The following is a 22,710-nucleotide window of genomic DNA, read 5'->3' as shown; positions in this document are numbered from 1 at the left end:
AAAGATTCAAGACTGTTTCAACTTTCCATTCCTGTGCAGGTATTTGCACGCTGTTTCAATGGTTGTTGCCTTGCTTGTCCTGTCGAGATGTCGAAGATAAGTTACAAATGGTTGGGTGCTCCTCTGCTTTTAATGGGTTGTTCAAATCTAGTTTTAGAACAAGGGGTTTCTTCTCTAAACCTTTTGACTTAGCAAATGACACGCTTCGAGACTCCTGAGGTCTTCGAAGCATGCAGGAAAATCACTAGAGAGCTTACTTGTTTAATGTATTTTTAAATAAAAAATATTTTAAAAAACAATTGCAAGGACTCTCTCAAAGAATTACAAGGCTACTTTGAACAACAAAGTTGTAGATATAATTTGAACGAGATATTAATGTTGCAACTTTGAAATGAGGCCACCCTTCTCTTCTTTATTTCCTTCAAAGCCTACAGAGGTTTGCCTTGCCATGAAGACGCAAAATCGAATATCTCAATTTCTCCGACCTGTTCCTCGGAACAATACTGTTCAATTACAGAAAGTAATATTTGGGGCACCACACCTGCACCTCCATGATCACCATCTCTTCCTTGTTTACCAAGAAAAAGACGATCCAAGTTCTCAACGCCATAATTTGAGACAATATCACCTGCTCTGTCTCCCTATTTTCTGGTCTGCATTTCCTCTTCCTGGGTTAGACTTCTGTTTTCATTTCCAACCCACCCACACCTATATGGTTGCTGTCAAAAGTTCCCTGTTTTCCAGGAAGACCAGACTGCGAATTTGGAGGATCATTAGGTGGGACAATAAGCTCTATCTGCCGCTTTTTCTTAGACCTCCGTTTCTTCCTTTTGGATTTGACTTCTGGTTTTATTTCCACCTCATTTGCACCTGAATGGTCAAAGTGTTCTATCTGTTCCTGAAGACCAGAACCCTCCAATTCCTGATTGATTTTATCAGGGACAGGGCATCTGGTTGGGTCCAATCCATCAGCATTTGTGAGTTTACTGTCACCTCCTCTTTGTTCCATGGGAGAACTCCCCAATTTTTCAACATTGTTAATTAAGACGCCATCAGCTTCAATCTTTCTGCTTTTCTTAGATCTTCGTTTCTTTTTCTTGGATTTCAACTCCTTTTTCAATTCCAATGCCCCATCCTCCAATTCCTGATGATTGTTATTTGGGACAGGGTTACTGGTTGCGTCCAATCCATCAGCATTTGTGAGTTTACTGTCACCTCCTCTTTGTTCCATGGGAGAACTCCCCAATTTTTCAACATTGTTAATTAAGACGCCATCAGCTTCAATCTTTCTCCTTTTCTTAGATCTTCGTTTCTTTTTCTTGGATTTCAACTCCTTTTTCAATTCCAATCCCCCATCCTCCAATTCCTGATGATTGTTATTTGGGACAGGGTTACTGGTTGCGTCCAATCCATCAGCATTTGTGAGTTTACTGTCACCTCCTCTTTGTTCCATGGGAGAACTCCCCAATTTTTCAACATTGTTAATTAAGACGCCATCAGCTTCAATCTTTCTCCTTTTCCTAGATCTTCGTTTCTTTTTCTTGGATTTCAACTCCTTTTTCAATTCCAATGCCCCATCCTCCAATTCCTGATGATTGTTATTTGGGACAGGGTTACTGGTTGCGTCCAATCCATCAGCATTTGTGAGTTTACTGTCACCTCCTCTTTGTTCCATGGGAGAACAACTCTCCAATTTTTCAACATTGTTAATTAGGAAGCCATCAGCTTCGATCTTTCTCCTTTTCTTGGATTCCACCTCTGTTTTCAACTCCAATGCCACATCTCCACCTGCATGAACATCCCCTCCGCTCTGCTCCTGAAGAATGCAACTTTGTAGTTCGCTGATGTGGTGGTTACAGCACCCCAATTTCTCAGCATTTTTGTTTTGGACAGCATCACCATCATTCTGATTCCCTTTCTTATTTCTTTTTCTGGATTTTCTTTTCCTAGATTTTTCTTCTTTGTAATCATTTTCTCCATCTGCACCTCCAGAAGTATGATCACTGTTTCTCTGCTCTTGAATGCTTATTTCCAGCTTCTGAACACCATCGGGTATACCAGCACTTTCCGCACCTTCCTTACATTTTCTGTTCTTAGAACTCCTTTTCCTCTTTTTAGATTTTTCTATTTTAATTTCATCCACTCCAGCACTGACATAACCACCACAGCTTTCCCCCTGTTGCCTGAGAGTAGAACTCTCCATATTCTTGACATTGTTGATAGGGACAAAATCACCTTTACCCACTTGACTTTCTTTAGATCTACCATCAAGGCAGTTTTTATTGCGTTGACCTCGTTTCCTTTTCCTGGGCTGGACTTGTGTTCTCGTTTCTCCCATTCTAGCAGCATCCAGAGGTAACCCACGTTCAGCACATCTGTGGAAGTCCAGGTGCTTTGAAGAACTATATTCTGACACAAGTCGATGAGCCAATTCTGCCAGTTGAGGGCCTGAGATAGACTTGGGGATTTGTCTACAAACAATTTTACAATATTTAGCAAACCAATTAGCATCATTAAGGAGGCCTCTAAACTTTTATCCAGATACAAAATTTTCAATTTGGACTACACTAAGATCATAATTGATCATTTCGTGAAACACTTGAGAACTAGAGTTGGCACTGATGTTTATGGCATGGATGGAAAGTTTACCTTTTAGAAGATATAGAACCAGGAATAGCTGGCTCATGCCATAAATGATGTGCATGCAAAATATTGCACTTGGTCACAGACTGAGAACAGGAAAAAAAAAAAAAATTAAGCATCCACAGTGTAGTAACAATCACCCGGGTAAAGAAATTAGGGCAGACCACCTTATTTCAATTTTTCATAACAGAAAATATCAAAAAGAAAAACTGTTACCTTGTTAGGCAAGATAACTCCTTCTGGTAGCCTTGGAATATGGGAATGAAATGGAGGGTATTCATAGAACACTGATCTGCAATAAAGAAAAGAAATAACTTTTGCAAGAGATGACAAACAGTTTGTGAGCAAAGCAAACATCATGTTGTTCAGAAACTTACATCACTTGTTCACTCGCTATCATCAGCATGCCATCAATTGGTGAAAATATCCCAAGAGGCCATTCAGGTTTCTCAGAAATGTAAATGTATCCATTCATTCCACCACTACATAATTAATGAGAAAATACCTTGCCGTAAGCAAAACAATTTCATAAGGGACCTTGGAAAGAGTAAATAATCACTTCTCTATAAGGACCTCAAAAAACAAGCAAATAATCACTAGCTATATGCTCCAGTGATACGAAACAAAGTACAGCAAAAGAAATACATACTGCAGAAAAAATAATCACAAAAATCAGAACCAAACTGACAGGATCAATAAATTCCAGCAATGGATAGAAAACAAGTGAGCTGGATATGGGGAGTTATTTGGTTCAACAAGAAAATTTCAATGCACTTACTGTGTATATCAAACAGTCTGAAGTACTTGAGACAATTAATTTATCTCTCGTTTAATTAGTAAGGGAGCTGTTGGCGAGGAGATGAAAAGTTAGGAATAAAAAAACCAAGTTTCCTTGCCAGCAATTTAGTAATGTTATCTCTTCTATCTATTCAATACATTTCATGAAACCAACTTCTCGCATGTTTTTTCAATGTTCCTATGGATCCGATTGCACAGCTCCCATACTCCCATACTGAAAAGGCTGGAAACATATAGAACCAAAAAACTGAGCTTGAAGATAATAAAATTTTATGCATCTATTTTAACTATCAGCTGTTATTACTTCATGGAAAATCTCAAAGATACTGAGTTCATGAGTTCATTTTTATATTATTCGCCGAATATTTCTATTCCACATAAGCATGGACTTCTATGGGAGGAAATGAGATAGAAATTGATGATGACATAAAACTAATTGAGAAGACAATGCCCAAGCAACAACAAAAATTTAATAGTTCAAAATAGCAGAGACTTGATAATTAAAAAAAAAGGCCGCCTCTAATTTTTCAATCAGATTTCAGGGAGGCCTCATTTACACACCTGATTTTTGGATCAATTTTCAATTTGCCATTAGCTGTTGGCAGAGCTGACTGATCTTTGCACTCGAACAGAGAAATTACCTTAACTGCCAAAGGATGTGAAACATGAACACACAGGACATCATAACCCAAACGGTTTCTCCGTCTCTCCTCATCCTGAATATAAATATCATCAGTAAGAACTTTTCAGAAATGTGGAAAATTGGAATTTAGCAACCAAAAATCATATTTTCTCTAATAAAAGCAATGTTAGAAGAGCAATGAATTTGCAACATCATTGCTCGAGATAAATTGACAACAGAAAGGACAATAAAAATCTGACATGCCTATCCATCAAATTGCCACTGAATGAGTATCTCCAGCCAAAAAGTGGAGATTTATATTGTTATTTTACCACATACGACACATCTTCAGGCTATCTTTTTTCTTTTGCTGCATTGACGTCAGAAGGAAGTCGGACTAGCCACATTGAACACTCAATATATCAGTCTTGCACCCCTCATTTCTAAAATTTCTGATTCTAGTAGGTGTACAAACTTATTACTGGTATACGAGAGCAAAATAGGCAATACAGGCTTCTGTCAGGGGCAACAAAGGTACATCTAAAGTGACATGGCAAATTGAATTATCAAATGATACCCATGAGTCATAAAAATCAGAAATATATGACACCAACCAACACACTGATACATCTAGCACCTGTGACTAGTGCTAACTTATAGAAAAAGGAATTACTGTCAATGTGTGCTCCACTTTTGTGATCTCTGAAACAAGGCGGGACTCTTCGATGAATGGTAATTTGCAAATAGCCTGGAAATTTCAAAGAAATAGATGTAACATAAGCATGCAAAAGTTCTGCATCAACATATGCACTTTGATCATCAGAGAACAAAATCTATATCAACTCAAAGTTCAAAGAAGAATCCAGAAATAACAAATACCTGCCAGGAAAAACGCTTCCCATTATTATCAAGCTCAAAATCTGCAAAGAACTTTTAAGATTAATAACCTGTAATAATTTTGGGATTGACTGATGATGTTGATGTAAGAAAGAGAAGTCTTGAGCAATGGTTATACCAGTAGGGTAAAAATCCAATATTGGTGATGATGCATCTATCATCAATTTCCTGTAAAACAAAGGAAGAGCATGTGCACTTCGAGCACAGTAATTGTGTCAAATACTGACTATGTAAACCAAATGCACAAGAGAAACGAAAATGGTTAAGATTGAAAACCTCGCAGCAGGCAACACTGCCATTAATTGATCAAATGGCTTGAAAGGTTCCCCAAGTGTGAAGTGAATTTCTAACTGATCACAGCCATAGAAATCCGAGGCAAATGGTGCATAATGATAAGGGTAGAACCTTCACATAAAAATGTTGAGACCATCAAAATTCAACTTTGAGTGTTCTTGGAAAAGGAATACAATGCTGTGTCATAAGAAATTAAGACAGAGATCCTAAAAACAGTGAATTTAGGTATTGGTCAAAGATAAAGCATTCGTATCCTACAACTATCCAGAGCCAAGCTACTTGAGCCCAAGAGATCCATGTTAGTTATGGAGGCAGGGAACAAAAAAGTTAGCACCAGTTAGTGTCATGATAGGTGCAATCCACTCTATCAATATACCTAGATGAGGTTCCAAGTTCAAGAACCATGGGCATTTTATTTTTAAAAGGACCATTTTGACTGTCATCTTTTAAAATAAAATAAAATAAATCAGTAAGTGGTAGTGAAATCTTCTGAAGCTAAATGAACACACATTTACCTGGAGACACAAAACATTTTAGATATGAATCCATATAACTGAAACTACTTTCAGCTGATGTCTCTCAGTCCCTACTTCTAATGTGCTTACTTAGCTATTACAAGGATTAGGCTATTTCTGGTTTTTTGTAACTCAGGAAAAAAGGGAGGTATGACTTCATGATGTCATAGTTCTTTGATGACTGACTTGGCAAGTAAAACATCAACCCTAAGCTAGGGCCCCTTGACTGATCCAGCTTTCAACATTTGAACTCTTTGAAGACAACAAGTCAATAAAAAGAGAGGTAATTATCACTTAAATTTACAATAGCATAAGAGAATGCACCACATACCATTGCCAGGAGCAGACTCCTTCATAGTAGTAACGCATGACCCAACAAATCCCTTCTACATATTTGAAAACCTGCAGGAATTGCAACACTGTATAATTAAACCCAGCCTAATTAGAACAAATTTAAAAGTTATGCAGGATAGAAACACAATGTACAAGTGGAGGGGAAAAGGGAGTGAGAAGAAGCCAGTAAGTTGGCAATAATGATAGAAGAATCATTTCCTTGTAGTAAAAACAAGAATGAAACCTAAAGGCATTTATGTGATATCGAGTCTTGTTTGCATTTCTTTCCAAAACCATGGTTTGGAAAAAGCCCGTAGTTGTTTCTCCAAAACTCTGGCATTGGGTGTGTTTGGTTTCCAAATCTGTCTATGGCATCAAATTGGTGACCATGTATTTTGGGGCCTCATGGTTCTGGGTTGGCATCGTCTTGTCGAACCCAAAACATTGCATCTTTCAAAGGGCAGTCACAACAGAGACCAGTTTTTACATGTGAAGTACTGCACATACCACTCCTACAATAGAAAACAGTAACATTAAACCATGTACCGCATTTCTCCTAATGGTATCACGCTCATCTTCACTCTTTGCCTCAAACTTTTCTGCGTAGTATCTTTCCTTCCAACCCTCATCTCCCAATTTAATCTGTAAGAACCACGAATAAATCAGAAAAACCAGGAAACCTAAATTACTTCGCATAGCTCAAGGCAAGATATACAAACTTAACCACAGACCTTGTCAACTACAGCACTTGTGCCATTGGAGAAGTGATTTGATTCCTTAATGGCCACGCTTCGGGGCTGCAATAATGATAATAAAAATATATTAAACTCCCAGTTGCTTATCAAGAAAAAAATATCCCATGAGACGTGAAATGAAACTGCAACAATAATTAAATTATGTAAACAAAGTACTCACATTTTGTCGATTTTGACTGAGAGGAGCCGTTTCCAGCTTCACAGAAGATTTGGAACTTTCAGATACACCATCTTCAAACAATGATTTTGATGAATGAAATGCTTGCTGACGTTTTGATATGCGTTGGAAACGTATCTCTCTTTCTTTTTGCATCTGACAATGGATGTTGCTTAGAATTACTATCTCAAGATCCTAGCTATTGGGCAAAACACATATCATGTGAAATACAGACACGGTAGGATTTATTAATCCAGGGTACCAACATAATAGGGATATTGATTCTGTATGCATTTCCTAAAACACTATGACTGAATACCAGAAAGAAACATAGTTAAGAAGTAGGAAAAGGTACAGTAGACATTAAAAAGCAACACATTTATGATGAATAATGCATATATAATTGCAATAGGCAAATCAGTAAGGAAACAAAAATGATATGAACGGATCCATTATATTGTAAGAGTACATTCAGAACATCAAATTACTTTTATTGACCATGCAATTTTATAACACAAAATACAATTTGGTTTTAAAGTCTAAAAACTATATCATCAAGTTGCTAGGTAGCATGATTACCAAAATGTCGATGCTGTTGTCCTCTAAAGGACAATCAAATAAATTTTAGTGGCTATTCAACACAAAACCTAGTGATAAAGGAAGCAACACAAAGAACCAAGGAAGAACTCATCACCAGATTTAATTTATTTGATCAATTAAATAGTCGTAGCTCAACTTGAATCTCTAACTAGGGTACTATACAAAGGCTCCAAAGCAAATAGAAAGTAGCAAACTCAAATCCAATAGGAATGGGAAAAATAAAACTTAGAAGAACCATGCAAAAAGGAAACTGAACCAAATTCCCAATAAAAGCAACTTTGACTACTTAACTAAAAAATATAAAAACCTTAAAAAGTAACAAAAATATTGAACACTCAAATTTTAATCCTAGAATTCGTTCTAAATCCTCCACTGATTAGTCATTAGGAATGTACAGGACATGTATGTCAATTGTACCAATAAAATAGTTATCCACAAAAATCAATCAACAAAGGGAATATTTTCAATAAAAACTCAGGTTCTTAAGATTTTAACCTAAAAAATTATATAATTGCATATATGTCATTGTAAAAATGTAAATCTGACTCTGATAGCGTTGCCAAGTGTACCCTCATTTAGCCTAAACACATCCTTTTGTGTTTATGTCACTATCCCCCCACATCAAGAATGTGTAGAAAGCTAAGCCTATTTTTTATGGCATGTTTAATACAATATTGAACAGTAACTATATTAGATATAAGCTTAATACTGATATGGAGGATATTTAAAAATATCTGTGATTTGTATCTCTATGGGCTTTTGTTGTGATTTGAATGCAAGAACACTATGAACAAATCACTAATATACTAGTAAATTAGCAAACAATAAATGACTACTTGCATGAAGAAAAATGCTGAAATGGAGACAAAAAAAAAGCAAGAACTAGGAATGGCAGCCCTCCCAATCCCTTGATTTTTTTCACGAACAAATTTTCACGAACAAATTAGAATTGCAATATTGTAGTTTGAACCCATTGCTTCTATTTTGCATATGAGAAACTTTAGAAAAAGTATGCCACAAAAAAAGGAAAAGAAACAAGTCATTTAATGATACCTGGTTGCGTCTTCTAAAGATTGCGCTTTCATGAGAACCTAGAGCTTGTACAAAGTGCTCCACACGAATCAGGTTTATCTACCAAATAAATAAGAGAACAAATTGAGACACGAAAACAAAGATGTCAAGTGAATTTGAAGGCTACAATTTTCAGATTAGATCTTCAACAATCTACAACAATTAATTAATAAACAAACTATATCAATTATTTTAATGGCAGTTGACATTTTTGAAGCAATTGCAGTGATAGACCATAAATAGCAGAGTGCCTTCAGCAGTTTCATTCATCTTCACTTCAATTAAGATGAATCTACCAATTAAATAAGAAAACAATGACAATTAAAAAGGTCAAGTGAATTGAAAGACCACAATTTTCATAACAGTTCTTCAACAGCCTAAAACAATATAAACAGCAAAGAATATAAAAAAAATTGTATATTGTTAAATAGTACTGAAGAAATTAGAGCAAGAAACCCTAAATAACAGTGTCTTCTGTACTGAGCTTTACTTCCATTAAAAATTACCAAGCCCTCTAAAAAAAATTGGAAGCTTCTTTCCAATGGTCTCTCATCCTAACTTTTTCTTAAAGAAAACTGACTGAATAATGGGTGTCCTGTACAAAAATCACATTGCTCTTGCTCCATATCATTCTATTAAGAAATAATCCAAGAATAATGCTTGAGATGCTAGCTACCTTTTTAACTGATTTGATATATTTATGATAAGTGCTCTACTAACTTGTTTATTTCATTAAGGGTAGGTCACATGAGTGCTAAGAGCCACATCACCTTGACCTAAAAACTTTCTTGTATTATATATGCCAAATTTGTTAGTTAATCAGCTAGTACAAAAAGTGTTTTATACTTTGCATTACTATCTCAATATTTGAGGCTTCCAGACCAATTAAAGTTAGAAATAAAAGAAAACATCTGAAAGGTAGTAAAAGATAATTGTAATAAGTTAGCAAGAAATAGCGGAGGAAGAAATATATTTATGCGCTCAATATCTCAAGTATGGGTTAAGAAGCCACATCATAGAAAGACTAAGCATCTGCATCAGCAAATATGATCTATACAAGCATTAAAGTTGGATATAGGAGGTTTATGTTGCCTCTTCTCTCTCCACGCATCAGCTAATGATGCCTTCTCCTTTTCTTTTCTTGTTTGGTTGAGACAGTATATAGAAAAAATTACGCCTTAATCACTGTTATTTGGAATTGGTCTGCAGAATGAGGCTGGATGACTGTCACTTGACACATCAAGGAGAGTTATATTTTAGGTGTGCAAGAAGAAGAAGTCAGTTCTTCAATTTAGGTTTGGTTAGTTAGCTCTTCGACTTTAGCCTTCAACATAATTGAGCTTTTAAGGACAAATTTCAATTAGATCATAAAATTTTATATAATATTTAATAACTTCTTTAATTGCATCCATTGTATGGGCTCCATTCATTAGTTCATTAAATTTATCAACTTTAACAATGTCTTCTATTTTCTCATTTAAATGTAATCATGTAAGCAACATCTAGCTCATTATATTACATTGACAACAAAAAGATTTATACTACACATGAATGTAAGTGAAAGTGAAATTTTTGTGGCGAGTGAAAATTGAAATTGGTGACAATTATTATTAATTATTTAAATTGAACTGATAATTTTAAAAGTTTTGAAATTTTAATTTGCAATGCCGCAAGCTGGAAACTAATATCCCATAAAAACTGAATTTTTGTTGTAGCTTAGATTCAAAAATAAAGTAAACAACAAATCATCCATTCTCTGTGACAACATGTTTCCACAAATTGAAAAACACAGAAGTGTCTAGTTCTTCACCTCAAAAGAATTTGTTAGGTAACCACCCATCTGAGCAAATTCCTTTTTGTAAACTGTCATGAGCAAATCGATAGCCCCCTATCAAAGTTGGAAAACATTAGTTAAACAATGAATAAAGCCACAAAAATACAAATATGGGATTCAGCATGAGAATAGAAATTTAATGATTGGCATCAACTTAAAATGGGCAGAGCATGTGAAGCAAATTCATAAACTTCAGGCTTCTGTTTGATGGGAGGGTGAAACTAGTTCCATTAAGCTACTTTCAATGTTGATTTGGGCTACATATTGTTAGTAAAGTTGATTCTGTAATAGGTGAATTATTTTTATTTCCTTAGATTTATGAATACACAGGAATAATTACGTTTTATTATTACAAAACCAAGTCTCATAAGCATAGAACTATTTTCAAGTCTAAAAATAGGCTTCTAGTCTCCAAATTCCAAAGCAAATTTTATGAATGATGTTGGAGCCATTTGCTTGAATTGAAAGCAATGTCAGAGGGGTGGACAAATTTTCTTATATATATAGGGGGGTTGCAAGTTATAGAATGAGCGAGGAATTAAATAGAATACACATGATTTTGAGTGGCCAATATATGATTTGATTAAAAATATACTAAAGTTTAAGTTCTATGCTGTGAAATGGGTAAAATTAGGGGGGGGGGGGGGGGGTCTTTATTTACACGCCACCCTTATAGCATGAGGCTTCCTTAAAGAGTTATTTTTCATCAATACCAGTGCAAGGCTAGTAGTTTCCTACACCTTTTCCCTTTAATTTCAACCACAAATCAAATCTACAGTTAGCTCTAGCTCCTGAAATCACCAAAGATCCTACAAGCCTAACACTCAATAAATTCATTTCAAAACTTTCCCATACTATCTTCTAGCACCTAATCTCTTTTATTTAACTGCATTAAACAAGGATTAAGCTCAAAAGTCATATTCAATGATATTATACAGATTAGCTAAAAGCTCTATAAAAATGAATGTGTTGGCTCTCCAACATGGTAATATGTCAAACACATGATTCTCCAGTGTCAATAATTGATGCCATTAACCACTACTTAACTTTGCAATATTTGAAAGAGAACAATCGGACAAGAATGATTCTAATCTTAAGTGTTGCAGGATAGCTTATGGCTGTTCTGAAGGGCTGTTTACAGTTACATGAATAGGGATTTTGGGGAAATGGTTGATATTTTAGTGGCTAATAGTTGTAGGATTGACTTGTGAATGTGTGGATGTTTAGGAAGTCAATGAAGGTTGTTTGATGGTTACAATAAGGACGATTGATTGCTGGAATTGTAAAAGGATGTAAAGAAAGTTTCAAGGAGTTACACTAACATAGGATAAAAATGCAAAAGATATCAAACACACCCAAAGGCTGGTTATCTGTACTGCATGGCAAGAAAGAAATGAGACTTTCTTCTAAACGTCTCAAAAAATCAAATCATAATTTATTGGAGCAGTAGCAGCCCTTAAATACTAAAAGCAAAGCCCGAAATAAATTCAAGTCCTAGCCTTTAAAAAAATAAACCTTATAGGATTTTCTCTACATCAGACACCTAGTAGTCACACTTTGGAGATTGTATCACACAATCACAAAGCACAATTGCTAGAAATTCTTCAACAATATTGCATTATCAAAATAAAGCATTAGAAGCCCAATTAATTTTACACTTAACACACTCCTAAAGCTTTACTTGAATGGATTCATAATCCAACAAGGGCTTAGACTCTAAAATAAGAAAAGAAAAATTCCTATATTAAACTCAATTAATTAAAGAATATTCATTAAAAAAAATATTAGAGACCAATACCTCATTAAAATGTAAAACAAGAGCCTAGACCTAGATAATTTACAGAATATGGAAATTACAAAAATACCCTGGTCTACAAAATCACATTATAAAAACAATGAACCTTCTGCTTTTTTTTTGGTCTGCATCATTAAAGATAGATTCAATAGCAACACCATTGCCTGTCTTTTTGGCATATATACAGAAATCATAAAGGTTCAATGCACTACTTACGTATCAGTGAGACGCAGATACATGATCAAGGGTACCAATAAAGGAATAAAAGTAACAACTCCAAAGCAAAAATCTTGTTTTCTAAAAGAACAAAAGGGTTGTTAAATTCCTCAACCTCGGATATCTCCAGTGATGGTATGTGTGGCAGAAAATCATTTCCAACAAACAAACACATGAAGACAAAATCATCAATCACACGCTCCAGGTCTACTTTCAATGTTGTGTCTGGTATTCTCAAATCATATGCTAAATACTCCCTCAAGATCCAAACATTGAGAAACTGTAATAGAATGAAGTCAAGAATTTGGTGAGAAACTTAAAAGAATAAAAATTAGAATACTGATTACAACAATATCACAATACACCATTCATATAAAGCAAAACTGAAATAAAAGATTTAACTCAAAATAAGTTCTCCTTCAAACATTATGTTTCTAAATCAACAGTTTCTGTTCTAGGTAAACCTAACTCATGCTCTAATTTACCTATTGTTAGGTACTTGCATAATGACTGTTTTCGTGACATCTGGTTAATGATTCCATGCTCTAAAACCACCAGTTGCTTATCTAACCTGCACAGGTAATATGTGACCAACTACATAGGCTTTTCATTTCTATAAACCCCTTGGTGTGTTTCTCATTCACTAGGGAAAGAAATAAATGAAAAAAGTAGCCTCATTTTTGCAGTTCATTTTGCTAAACCGTGAGGCAAGAGCAATTCTAAGGGTTAAACTCGAGACATTAGGTCATGAAGAAAGTCAAACAACAGTAGAGAAATAATGACCTGAAACTTCATCCCCGAGATATGGTTTTCTATATTCTCAGCAAACTTTCCTACTTGATCTGAATCCCCATTTAATTTTCGGCGCTTCATTAGTCTATGTTTTTCTTTTGAAGATTTACCGCCTGTGCTTGCATTTCCAAGATCCTGTCCAGCAAAGAGGTAAGATACAGCCAGAATGTGTTCTTCCACATCATTGTGAGAACATCTAATAGCATGTATAATACAATTTAATCAAGAAGTTCAGTTCAAAACCTCTCTTAGAATCGAGAAATGAATTTCATGAGAAGCCAACGCGAGCATAATCAAATCCGCATCCTAAAATAACACATATGATATGAAGGAATTATAGGACCAGCCAGGAATCAAGTCAAACTCATTTTAAACATAGACAAACAAAGGAATTTACCAATCCATATAAACAATGCCGTGTATTTGGATCAAAACCCGGTAGATTCCTTTGCAAGCGGATGTATGACATTATCTTATGCTCTCCTTCACCGGCCACATTAGCATCAGAAAGAATGACCTAACAAGAATCACATGCTCTCACTTGTAAGGTAAGTGAGAGAAAGGGAGATAGGGAGGGGACCCATGCTCATAAATTTTCATTTACCTTTATTCCTCGCCATCCCAAATCCTCTTTCATCCTCAAGCGTATGTAATAATGAAGAGCTGACGACAACAAATCCATAAACTCAGTTCCAGGTGTAATTACATTCGAGTCAAGTTTCTTCACCTGCTCCAAGTTCCCTTCCTCTGATTCAGGGACAATCCCACCATCCGTCTCTATAGATAAGGCCTGAGCGCAAACAAAACCTCAATTTTCATTTTTCTCCAAAAGAAAAGGACAAAACCCTAAGTATCTTAAAATGCTGAACAACTAATTTACAAAGACTCTCTCACTTGATCAGCAGCATCTCTAGCAGCCCTAAAACGCCTCGACCGCTGCTGATTCATCTTAGCTCGCGGAGCAACACCATCTGTGTTTAAAGTATTCAATATTATTACAACAAATAAATTTAAGAACATCATGACGACAACAACAACAATCTGTATGTATCCGATTCCAAAGAATTACCAATAGCCATGAAAAGGAGTTTTCGAGGCCTGACAATGGAGAAGATCCTATCAATGTACTTGAAAACCGCAGCGAAAACCTCCTCGTATGTAGTCGGAGGCGGCTGTTGTTAATTACACACAAAAAATAAATAATTAATTAAAATAAAAGAGCTTGTAATTAATGAAAAAAGGAATGAAGAAAAAAAGAAAAATACCAGTCCTTCGGGATGGAAACAAGGGTGAATGATTCCATTCATGTCAAGATAGAGATTGTCGAACTCGATACCGTTAGGGTTAGGGCAGGAAGTGTCGAGTGGGACAGAAACGCCGTTGATTAAAAGCGGCGTTTCTTCCATGACGTCGGCAGTTATAAGCGGATACTTCTCCGTTAACCATCTATAGAATGCTGGTATTCCCATTCTTCAGTGCATTACAATTTTCGAATAAATCAGTAGTGCGGCGGCGAGGTGAGTGCACGCCTACACTGTGTGTGTGTTCTTTCAGTTGCTTAGCGAATCCGCGAAAACAGTGAGTTAACTGTGTCTGTGTGTGATGGAGCCAGGCGGCGGCTTCTGTATTTAAAAAAGAAAAGAAAAGTGGAGAGCCTAATGGTAGATGGACGAGTTTGACCTGGGCTATTTTTTAGAACTTTTCTACTCATATGTCAAAAACGCTTTGTTATTGCAATATCTCCATAAACATTTTATTTTTAAATTTAGTTTTCTTCAGAGTTTTTTAATATTTTAATGTATTAATATTAAAATTAATTTTTAAAAAATATATTATTTTAATATATTTTTAAATTAAAAATACTTTAAAAATTAACATTTTAGATACTTCTAAACATACCCTAAATAAACTAGGATTATTTGTGAATTTCTTTCAACAGTTAACTCCATTTTTTTTTTCCAATTCAACTTTCTTTATAATTTTTTTTAAAATTTTATTATTTTTTAATAAATTTTTATTTGTTATGAAGCTTTATTTTTCAATTCAATTCTCCTTTTATTTTTCTTTTGATTTTATTTTAAAAAAAAAATCTTCCTCAAACTTTTTTTAACAGTTATTCGGGTTATCTATGAACTGACCAAATTGACTAAATTATATCGAGATAAATTTCACATGATTTAATTTTAAAAACAAACTACACAAAGAGTCGGGTCATGAATTGTTTTTATCGATTTTTTTAATATTTTTTCTCAATTTCAAACTTAAATTTTTTTTCAAGTAAGTCAAGTTGTTTTTGAACTACTCAAATCGACTGAGTCATGTCGGGATAACTCCTACATAGTCTGATATTAAATCTGAGTTAGATGAGGAGTCAAATCAAGAGATTTTAAGATTGATCCGATATGTCATATTTAATAATAATGCAAAATAATTATCTATAGCCTAAATATTTATGTTACATATTCTTTACTCTAAAATTCAATTTTAGATTACAAAAACTTGCAAGTACATTTTGGTTATTATATTTTCTAATTATGCAAACAAATCTTTAAATAAACATTAAATTTTACTATCTTATGTTTTTTCCCTTGCAGCTAAGATTGCAAATGAATCACCGGTTAAATGAATCATTGGTCAGGTCATAAATTTATTTTATAAAAATCACTAATTTGAATCTTACAAATCTTAAAGTCACTGAAAATTTACATAGTCATTAATTTAAGGGTCAATAAAATTAATTAAGGTACACGCAAGTTGATCTAAACACCCATGTTAATCAAAAATAAAAAATAAAAAGTTGCAAATGAATCTAATTGAGTTTTAATGTATTTATAATTTTAATAAGAGTAATGTACTCATACGATCACATATATTTATCACACACAAAATTATTAGTACATTTCAATCCAAATATTTTACTAATTTTGTATTAGACAACAAATTTTACTTTTTTATTTTTTTTCCCTGTAAGTTTCAAAGGAATACTTAAATTCATAGAGAAAAATTAGTGTACAATAGGCTCCATTGAAACAATGAATTTATGTTTTTTCCATTAAAAAGAACCACAAATAATTATCTTTTTAGGGTAGAATAATATTTTCACAAAGTACAATTGTCATTTTATAATTATTTAGGGGAATCTTTGTCATTCCATAATTTTTTCATGATTAAATTATTTAATCGCCTTTAAAAAAATGCTTAACTATAAGCTTTTTAGGTATTTTATTTTTGACTTCATTTCCTTTAAAATTGTTTATTCGTTATTTCACAATAGTTTATTTTATAATAATTATTTCATCCTACATGAAATAATAAATAAATAAATAAAATCATAAATGTTATTGATATGTGTGTACACTCATTAGTTACTTTCATGTCTTTGAATGACACATACAACTATTTCATATCATTCATTTTGTTTCAACATCTTCTTCCTTACTAGGAAGCGTATGTGGTTAACAAATCTATGATTTGATGCCAACAACATTCTTTTCTTCTTCTTTTTTTCCCCTCCTCCTATAAATCTGTATTTAGCCCTCTAAATATGCAAATTAGCTCTTAAAGTTTATTTCTTTTGATTTGGTTCCTTCTTTTCTTATTCCTATTTTTTTCATTGTGATTAATTTTAAAAATTGAATTTTTTTCTCAATTTCATTATTATTTAACTTTTTTAGTTTCTCAGATTTGATCATCATTATTTTGATTGCTATTTTTTTTATTTAAGATAGTTTTTTTATTTAATTTTTTTAATTTCACCCTCCATTTTTTTTCTTTCTGATTTGATACTAAATCTTTTAGATTAAGAGTTTTATTTATTTATTTCATCTTTCGATATTAAATTAGTTTAGAATTACACTTCTTAATTGAATTCAGGTTTATGATTTCATGGATTGCAAATTTGAAAGATTAACTCAATTTAGAATATTTGTTCAGGATTGCTTGGTTTTTCATGTTATTAAATTTGAGTTATTATATATATATTATTAAATTAACCAAACTTATTAAATCTAGTCGATTCAATGATATAAGTCTCAAATGTTTTTTACTTCTTAGAAAATCTTAGCATCACCTGAACTATTTTCTTCTGACATTTGGGAAAATCTTGCCCGATCTAGAGCGTTGCATCATCTTTTTTTGGCTTTTTTAAAAAAAAAATTCAATTTTTTTCTTTGCTTACAACCTTTGATATTTGGTTATTAAGTTTTTTAATTTATTTTGGTATGGATTCGATAGTTTTATCATGATCTTATATATCAAATCATAAGTTTTACAAGTCCACCATAATTTATCTAGCTAGATTTAATATATTTTCGTCTTAATTTTTTTTTAAAAAAATTAATTGTCTAACATGTTACTATTTAAATATTTTAAAAATGTTTCGATCATTATAGAATTTTTTACTTTCTAACTTCTTTAATTTTTTTTTTAAAAAAGTTTACCTGTAACATAGCAAGTGTAAAAAACTAGTAATAAGTAATCTTTGATTCTTTAATCTCAAAAATTACAATCACATCACTATTTATTCAGATTTGAAATAAGATGTTGCTATTATTCAAACAACTTCATTAGTGACAAGAAACAAATGATATGGATGGATCAACCGTACAAGATTTGGATTAAATTTTTCTAATGACGAGGGACATTGTGAAGACAATTTTAAAGAACATCCAGATTCATTAACCCATAAAAAACATGTAATAAATAATATTTTTTGAAATATCTCAATAACTAGAATTAAAAAAAGAGAAATAAATAAGGTTAGCCATTATATTTTGATCATAATTTCACAAACTCTTTATATTCCTTTATCTTATGTTTGGTTATTTTCTTAAAACAAATATATATATCCAAAAGAAACATAAATATATTTGGTTAAATAAAATAAAATAAATAAGTATATAGAATAGTTTTGATGTAAATTTATGTTATAATCACTTGATTATCCTTTTTTTTTTTAATGTTAAAACCAATTCGGTATGAGTTGTAGCATAGTACAAGTCACCAATCTAGGTTTGTTTGAGTATTTTTTTTTATATGAGTTTTTATTTAAAGCCTTAAATATTTAATTAATTAAAATTGAACTTTATAATTTATTTCATTTAAATTATATAAAGATTTGAATTATATAAAGTTATCATGAGCTCCCGGCACCATATCACAAATTAATATATAACTGATCCGAGTCAATCTAGTCTATTAACTTTTTAATATTTTTTTTAAAATAAAACATCTCCTCTAATATTTTAAAAAGATTTTTTCTATTACATATCAAATTCTTAACGTTCTAACATCTCTATGGTTTTTTTTTAAGGTTCCTGCCTGCCGGCGTAACGCGGGTTAAAAAGTGTTAAAAAAACCTAGTATTACCTGGAGGGAAGGGACAGAATTCTTCATTTCCCTCCTACACAATAGAGGCAGAAAATAACAAACCTACCGCACCCCGTTGATCTTAAAGATTCCCCTTCGGCTGGCGCGACATCACAGTTGAAACCAGGCTTTCCTGTAAACTACCTGTCTCTAAATTGTTGATGATCAGTAGGAATGAAGAGTGGCCTTTCTTCCTAAATGTAAACATTTTTGTCATTCCAATCCTCCATGTGCAGTTATAAAAAAAAATGTTGGCAAGACTATAATTTTGAATTTAGGTAACTTGATTACCTTCACATGATAGTAGAAACAAGGGGTTATCATCTCAAAATAGCGTTGATAGTCAGGAAACATCCTTCCCTGAGGCGTTTCAAAATTGTGAATTCAAAGCACATACCCAAGGAAGCACCGAATGATGTTAACAGGCAAAAGAAAGTTGCATTGGCTTCTGTCATTGGCAATGCATTAACGAAAAATTACAGGGAGAGCTAACTCTTTGGTATGTTTTTACCAACAATCTTAGCTGGTGCAATTCGTAGAAGGTTCCCTGGCTTACCAGGGAGGGCACCTTTGATCATCACAACACGAAGATCATTATCAATCTTTACAATCTTGAGCTTTCTGATCTTTGTCTTGGTCCCACCCATCCTGCCAGGCATCTTCTTCCCCTTGTATACACGACCTGGTGTTGTTCCGGCACCAATGGATCCCAAAGCTCTATGACTCTTGGAACCATGGGACATCGGACCCCTTTTGAAATTGTGACGCTTAATACCACCTGAGTGAAATTGGGAAAAAGAAGGAAACGGATATTAGCTTGAAAGGAATTTTAAATTATCAGTACATCAGAAACACACTGCTCAAATGAATGAAAAAGAGAATGGAAAACAAAACTAAAATTGATCACTAACCATACAAACATGATACAATAAAAGATGGCAACCACAGTATTATGGACAGTGCAAAAAGTAACAGCAGCCAGCACCAATCTTAAGCAGAGGCCTAACAGATTGTGTATCATACATCACAAACCATGAGCTCGTTATAAGTTATAACATTGTAAGTTTAGGACAACAATTTACTATGACTGCTACCATTTACAAAAGACTGTCACATTTTCCCAACAAACCTGCATTACTACACCAAGCAAGGACGCGTATGCACATTCTTGTAAGTACTGATTCAAGGGGGGAAATGCTTCATTTAGAGGTTTTTTTTTTTATTATTATTATTAAAGATCAAACTACTTAAGCCTTGGTTAACTCGAATTCACTACAGCTGGGGTTAATTTAGTGGATATCATAATAAACCACATTAGCAAGCAGGGAAACTTTCAAGAATCCCATTAATAAAAGCTGGCCCCACTCCAAGAAAGCCTTGGTAGAACCAGGAAATGAGCTGATGAAAAGTTTACTCCCCAAACCAGTTAACATTCTACAAGTTGTCAATAGTTTTGATACCAACACGCTTGTAAGCTTCAAATCTGCCTTCTGAGGGACACTTTTATCTCATGAGGTTCTTGAAATTAAATGAAAGGCATAGCAAATTAATCTTGAAACACTCAAGCAGCAGAAGCAAGTGAAGACTTTTAAAAATGCCCCCATATAATACACTGAAGAATGTTCAGTGGGTAACTATGATTATCTCGCATATCTAAGAATACTGGAGATGATCATTTCAGGGTGCATAAGAACTGTGTCCAACCACCCATATAAAGTAGAAAAAAACTACTTTAAAGGTACCCATTTAAGCAAGTTAAATCAACAGAAAGACAAATGAAAGATGCATTGGTGAATTCAAGCGACTGGATGTGATCTTTCTAATCGATGCGGGTTAACAAATGAACTCAAGGAGTCTGAAACAGTCACGATCAGTTGACAAAAATCCAACAGCAGGAGGTAGAAGCTGATGACATATCTCCCAACTGCCCTACTGTTCATCAAACTTTTTGGTATCATACATGAGGTTAATACACCCACTACGATATGAACATCTTTACAATCTAGAATCAAATAACCGACATCTATTATTCTATCTATCCGTGTGTGCGCGCGCATTTAGAAGGCGAGAAACAAATTAGCTTCCTTGTATTCACATTGTCATCTAAAAATTATAGTCAAAATTTTACATTTATCTCTTAGAATTATCCCGTTATAACACCATAAAGTCCCCAGTTCTCCTCCTGATTCACAATCACTCTGATGACAGAAGGAATATGCACTTTTCTGACAGATTAATGAAGAATGAGAAATTATTGGATAGGGACAAAGATACCATCACGAATATGTGACATTGGCATGATGCAGCAGTCTGACTGCACAGAATTATCAGTTTGGTGTGCAAAATTGATCAAGGGTGACATAGCTGTTGTGGCTAGAGAAAAAAATCTTGGCGTTAAATCACATTTACTTGTTCCAGAAAACAAAAATCCAAACTATAACTTCTTAGCACCGCATGTCATCCCTCATCACATAACACGCAACATTTATCTACAGTGGCATCGATTACCCCATTAAACTGCAACTCATCAGTATTTCAGGATTTCCTGAAATCACAATACTCTATGTAGTTTCTCAATCTCCACAGTCCATTAACTCAATATTTCAAACAAAAGTATGACGGAACATCCCATCAAATCATTTTTAAAATTGTTGTCTAAACATAACCAAAAGCCCGCCATTTGAGTTCTCTTCCAACTTATATATTAAATTAATCAGTATGTCAGAGCACACAATCAAACACCAAAGAGACCATTAAAATTTCAACATCAAGAACGAAATAAACCCAAACCAAAAAAGAGAAAAAAGGGGGGAACCAGAAAACAAACCTTGAAAACCCTTGCCAATGGTTGTCCCGGAGACATCAACAAGATCACCCTCCTTGAAGAGCTCCTCAAACAACAACTTCTGTCCAACCTCAAACCCATCAAGACCTTGTAGCCTAAACTCCTGCAAATGCCTCATAGGTATAACTCCAGCCTTCTCCAAATGACCCATTTCAGGCTTAGTCAGCTTTTTATCCCTAACCCTCCTATACCCAACTTGAACTGCATCATACCCATCAGTAGCATCAGTCTTAATTTGGGTCACGATATTTCCTTCTCTAAAACCAACCACGGTAACTGGAACCACTTTCCCATTAGGATCAAAGTAAGTCATCATTCCAAGTTTAGTTCCCATAACACCAACCCCAGCTTCCATGCTCATTGCCACAATGGAAAGGCTGAACTTTTGGTTTCTGTTGAGGGTTAAAGGGGTTGTTTTTGTGAGGGGAAAAGGTGGGCTTTTTGAGAGGAAACTGCATTTTAAAGAAGTGGGGGTTTTGGTCTTGACAAGCGATGGGGTGGGATAGCAAAATTGATTTATAGCAGAGAGTGGCATATCTCTTGTGTTTTTGTAATTCAATGTTCGAAAGGAGATTTCTTGGTCATTCAGTGAAGAAGAAAATGGAGAAAGACCTAAGGAGAGGGAAATACGATGGATAACAAAAGGAAGGAAGGAAAGCACTTTTCTTATCCTTGTTTAAAAAAAGTGTGGAAGGAGAGGTGGGAATCTTGTGTGCTCTAGACTATAGGAATACCACCATGACCTCTCTCTCTCGTATATATCTTACTCTCTTAAATTAAATACAATATTTCTAGCTCTTATTTTATTTATTAAGCAAAAAAAAACTCATATTTTATTTATCCTTGTACGATTGTAAAATAATTGTTTTGATGAGTTTATTTTTCATATTATATTTATTATCTGGGGCTTGAATTATGCTTAAAAAAATAATTTTTTAAATGCATTAACATAGGTAAAATGATTCAAGACATTTTTGAAGATGAAAATAGTCTTGTTACACTAAATTATAACCGATGAATCAACATATTTTACATAAACGTTGTTTCCTTGAAAGAGCTATGAACGAAAATGATCAGAGATAAAATGAGAACCTTAAACCCTTGAAATCAGTCATGTTTTGAGCTCAAACACTTGTAGGTTAGAAATACCAGACCCAGCTTCATTGGACTAAGATA

General features: G+C 33.8%; 2 protein-coding genes across 2 annotated transcripts; both read right to left on the bottom strand.

Moving 5' to 3' along the window:
- Nucleotides 1-257: 257 nt before the first annotated feature.
- LOC133669174 (5'-3' exoribonuclease 4-like) lies at nucleotides 258-14,943 on the bottom strand. The gene is made up of 23 exons (XM_062089222.1): nucleotides 14,588-14,943; nucleotides 14,392-14,494; nucleotides 14,217-14,293; nucleotides 13,927-14,112; nucleotides 13,720-13,839; nucleotides 13,566-13,628; nucleotides 13,314-13,457; nucleotides 12,646-12,810; nucleotides 10,496-10,573; nucleotides 8,668-8,745; nucleotides 7,018-7,170; nucleotides 6,834-6,899; nucleotides 6,649-6,744; nucleotides 6,101-6,171; nucleotides 5,237-5,365; nucleotides 5,079-5,155; nucleotides 4,943-4,983; nucleotides 4,737-4,811; nucleotides 4,003-4,157; nucleotides 3,021-3,125; nucleotides 2,860-2,935; nucleotides 2,650-2,729; nucleotides 258-2,471 (listed from the first exon to the last, which is right to left on the bottom strand). Exons 1-23 carry the CDS (start codon nucleotides 14,789-14,791, stop codon nucleotides 674-676), a joined length of 4,140 nt encoding a protein of 1,379 aa, XP_061945206.1. The 5' UTR covers nucleotides 14,792-14,943; the 3' UTR covers nucleotides 258-673.
- A 4,063-nt stretch (nucleotides 14,944-19,006) lies between these two features.
- LOC133670058 (large ribosomal subunit protein uL3c) lies at nucleotides 19,007-22,241 on the bottom strand. The gene is made up of 2 exons (XM_062090482.1): nucleotides 21,517-22,241; nucleotides 19,007-19,467 (listed from the first exon to the last, which is right to left on the bottom strand). Exons 1-2 carry the CDS (start codon nucleotides 22,067-22,069, stop codon nucleotides 19,178-19,180), a joined length of 843 nt encoding a protein of 280 aa, XP_061946466.1. The 5' UTR covers nucleotides 22,070-22,241; the 3' UTR covers nucleotides 19,007-19,177.
- Nucleotides 22,242-22,710: the final 469 nt, after the last annotated feature.

The sequence above is a fragment of the Populus nigra genome, chromosome 12 (assembly GCF_951802175.1).
Source record: "Populus nigra chromosome 12, ddPopNigr1.1, whole genome shotgun sequence".
Lineage (NCBI taxonomy): Eukaryota > Viridiplantae > Streptophyta > Magnoliopsida > Malpighiales > Salicaceae > Populus > Populus nigra.
Note: the sequence above shows the minus strand (reverse complement) of the source record. Positions and strands in the feature narration are given on the sequence as shown.

Bases quoted from the DNA above. Each gene is read 5' to 3' on its own strand.
- LOC133669174 (XM_062089222.1), bottom strand. From the start codon at position 14,791: ATGGGAATACCAGCATTCTATAGATGGTTAACGGAGAAGTATCCGCTT. The intron at 14,113-14,216 runs GTGAGAGAGTCT...GTTTGCGCTCAG, and splicing joins CTAGAGATGCTGCTGATCAA to GCCTTATCTATAGAGACGGA. The intron at 13,629-13,719 runs GTAAATTCCTTT...GTGTTATTTTAG, and splicing joins GGCATTGTTTATATGGATTG to GATGCGGATTTGATTATGCT.
- LOC133670058 (XM_062090482.1), bottom strand. From the start codon at position 22,069: ATGCCACTCTCTGCTATAAATCAATTTTGCTATCCCACCCCATCGCTT. The intron at 19,468-21,516 runs GTTTGTTTTCTG...AATTTCACTCAG, and splicing joins CATTGGCAAGGGTTTTCAAG to GTGGTATTAAGCGTCACAAT.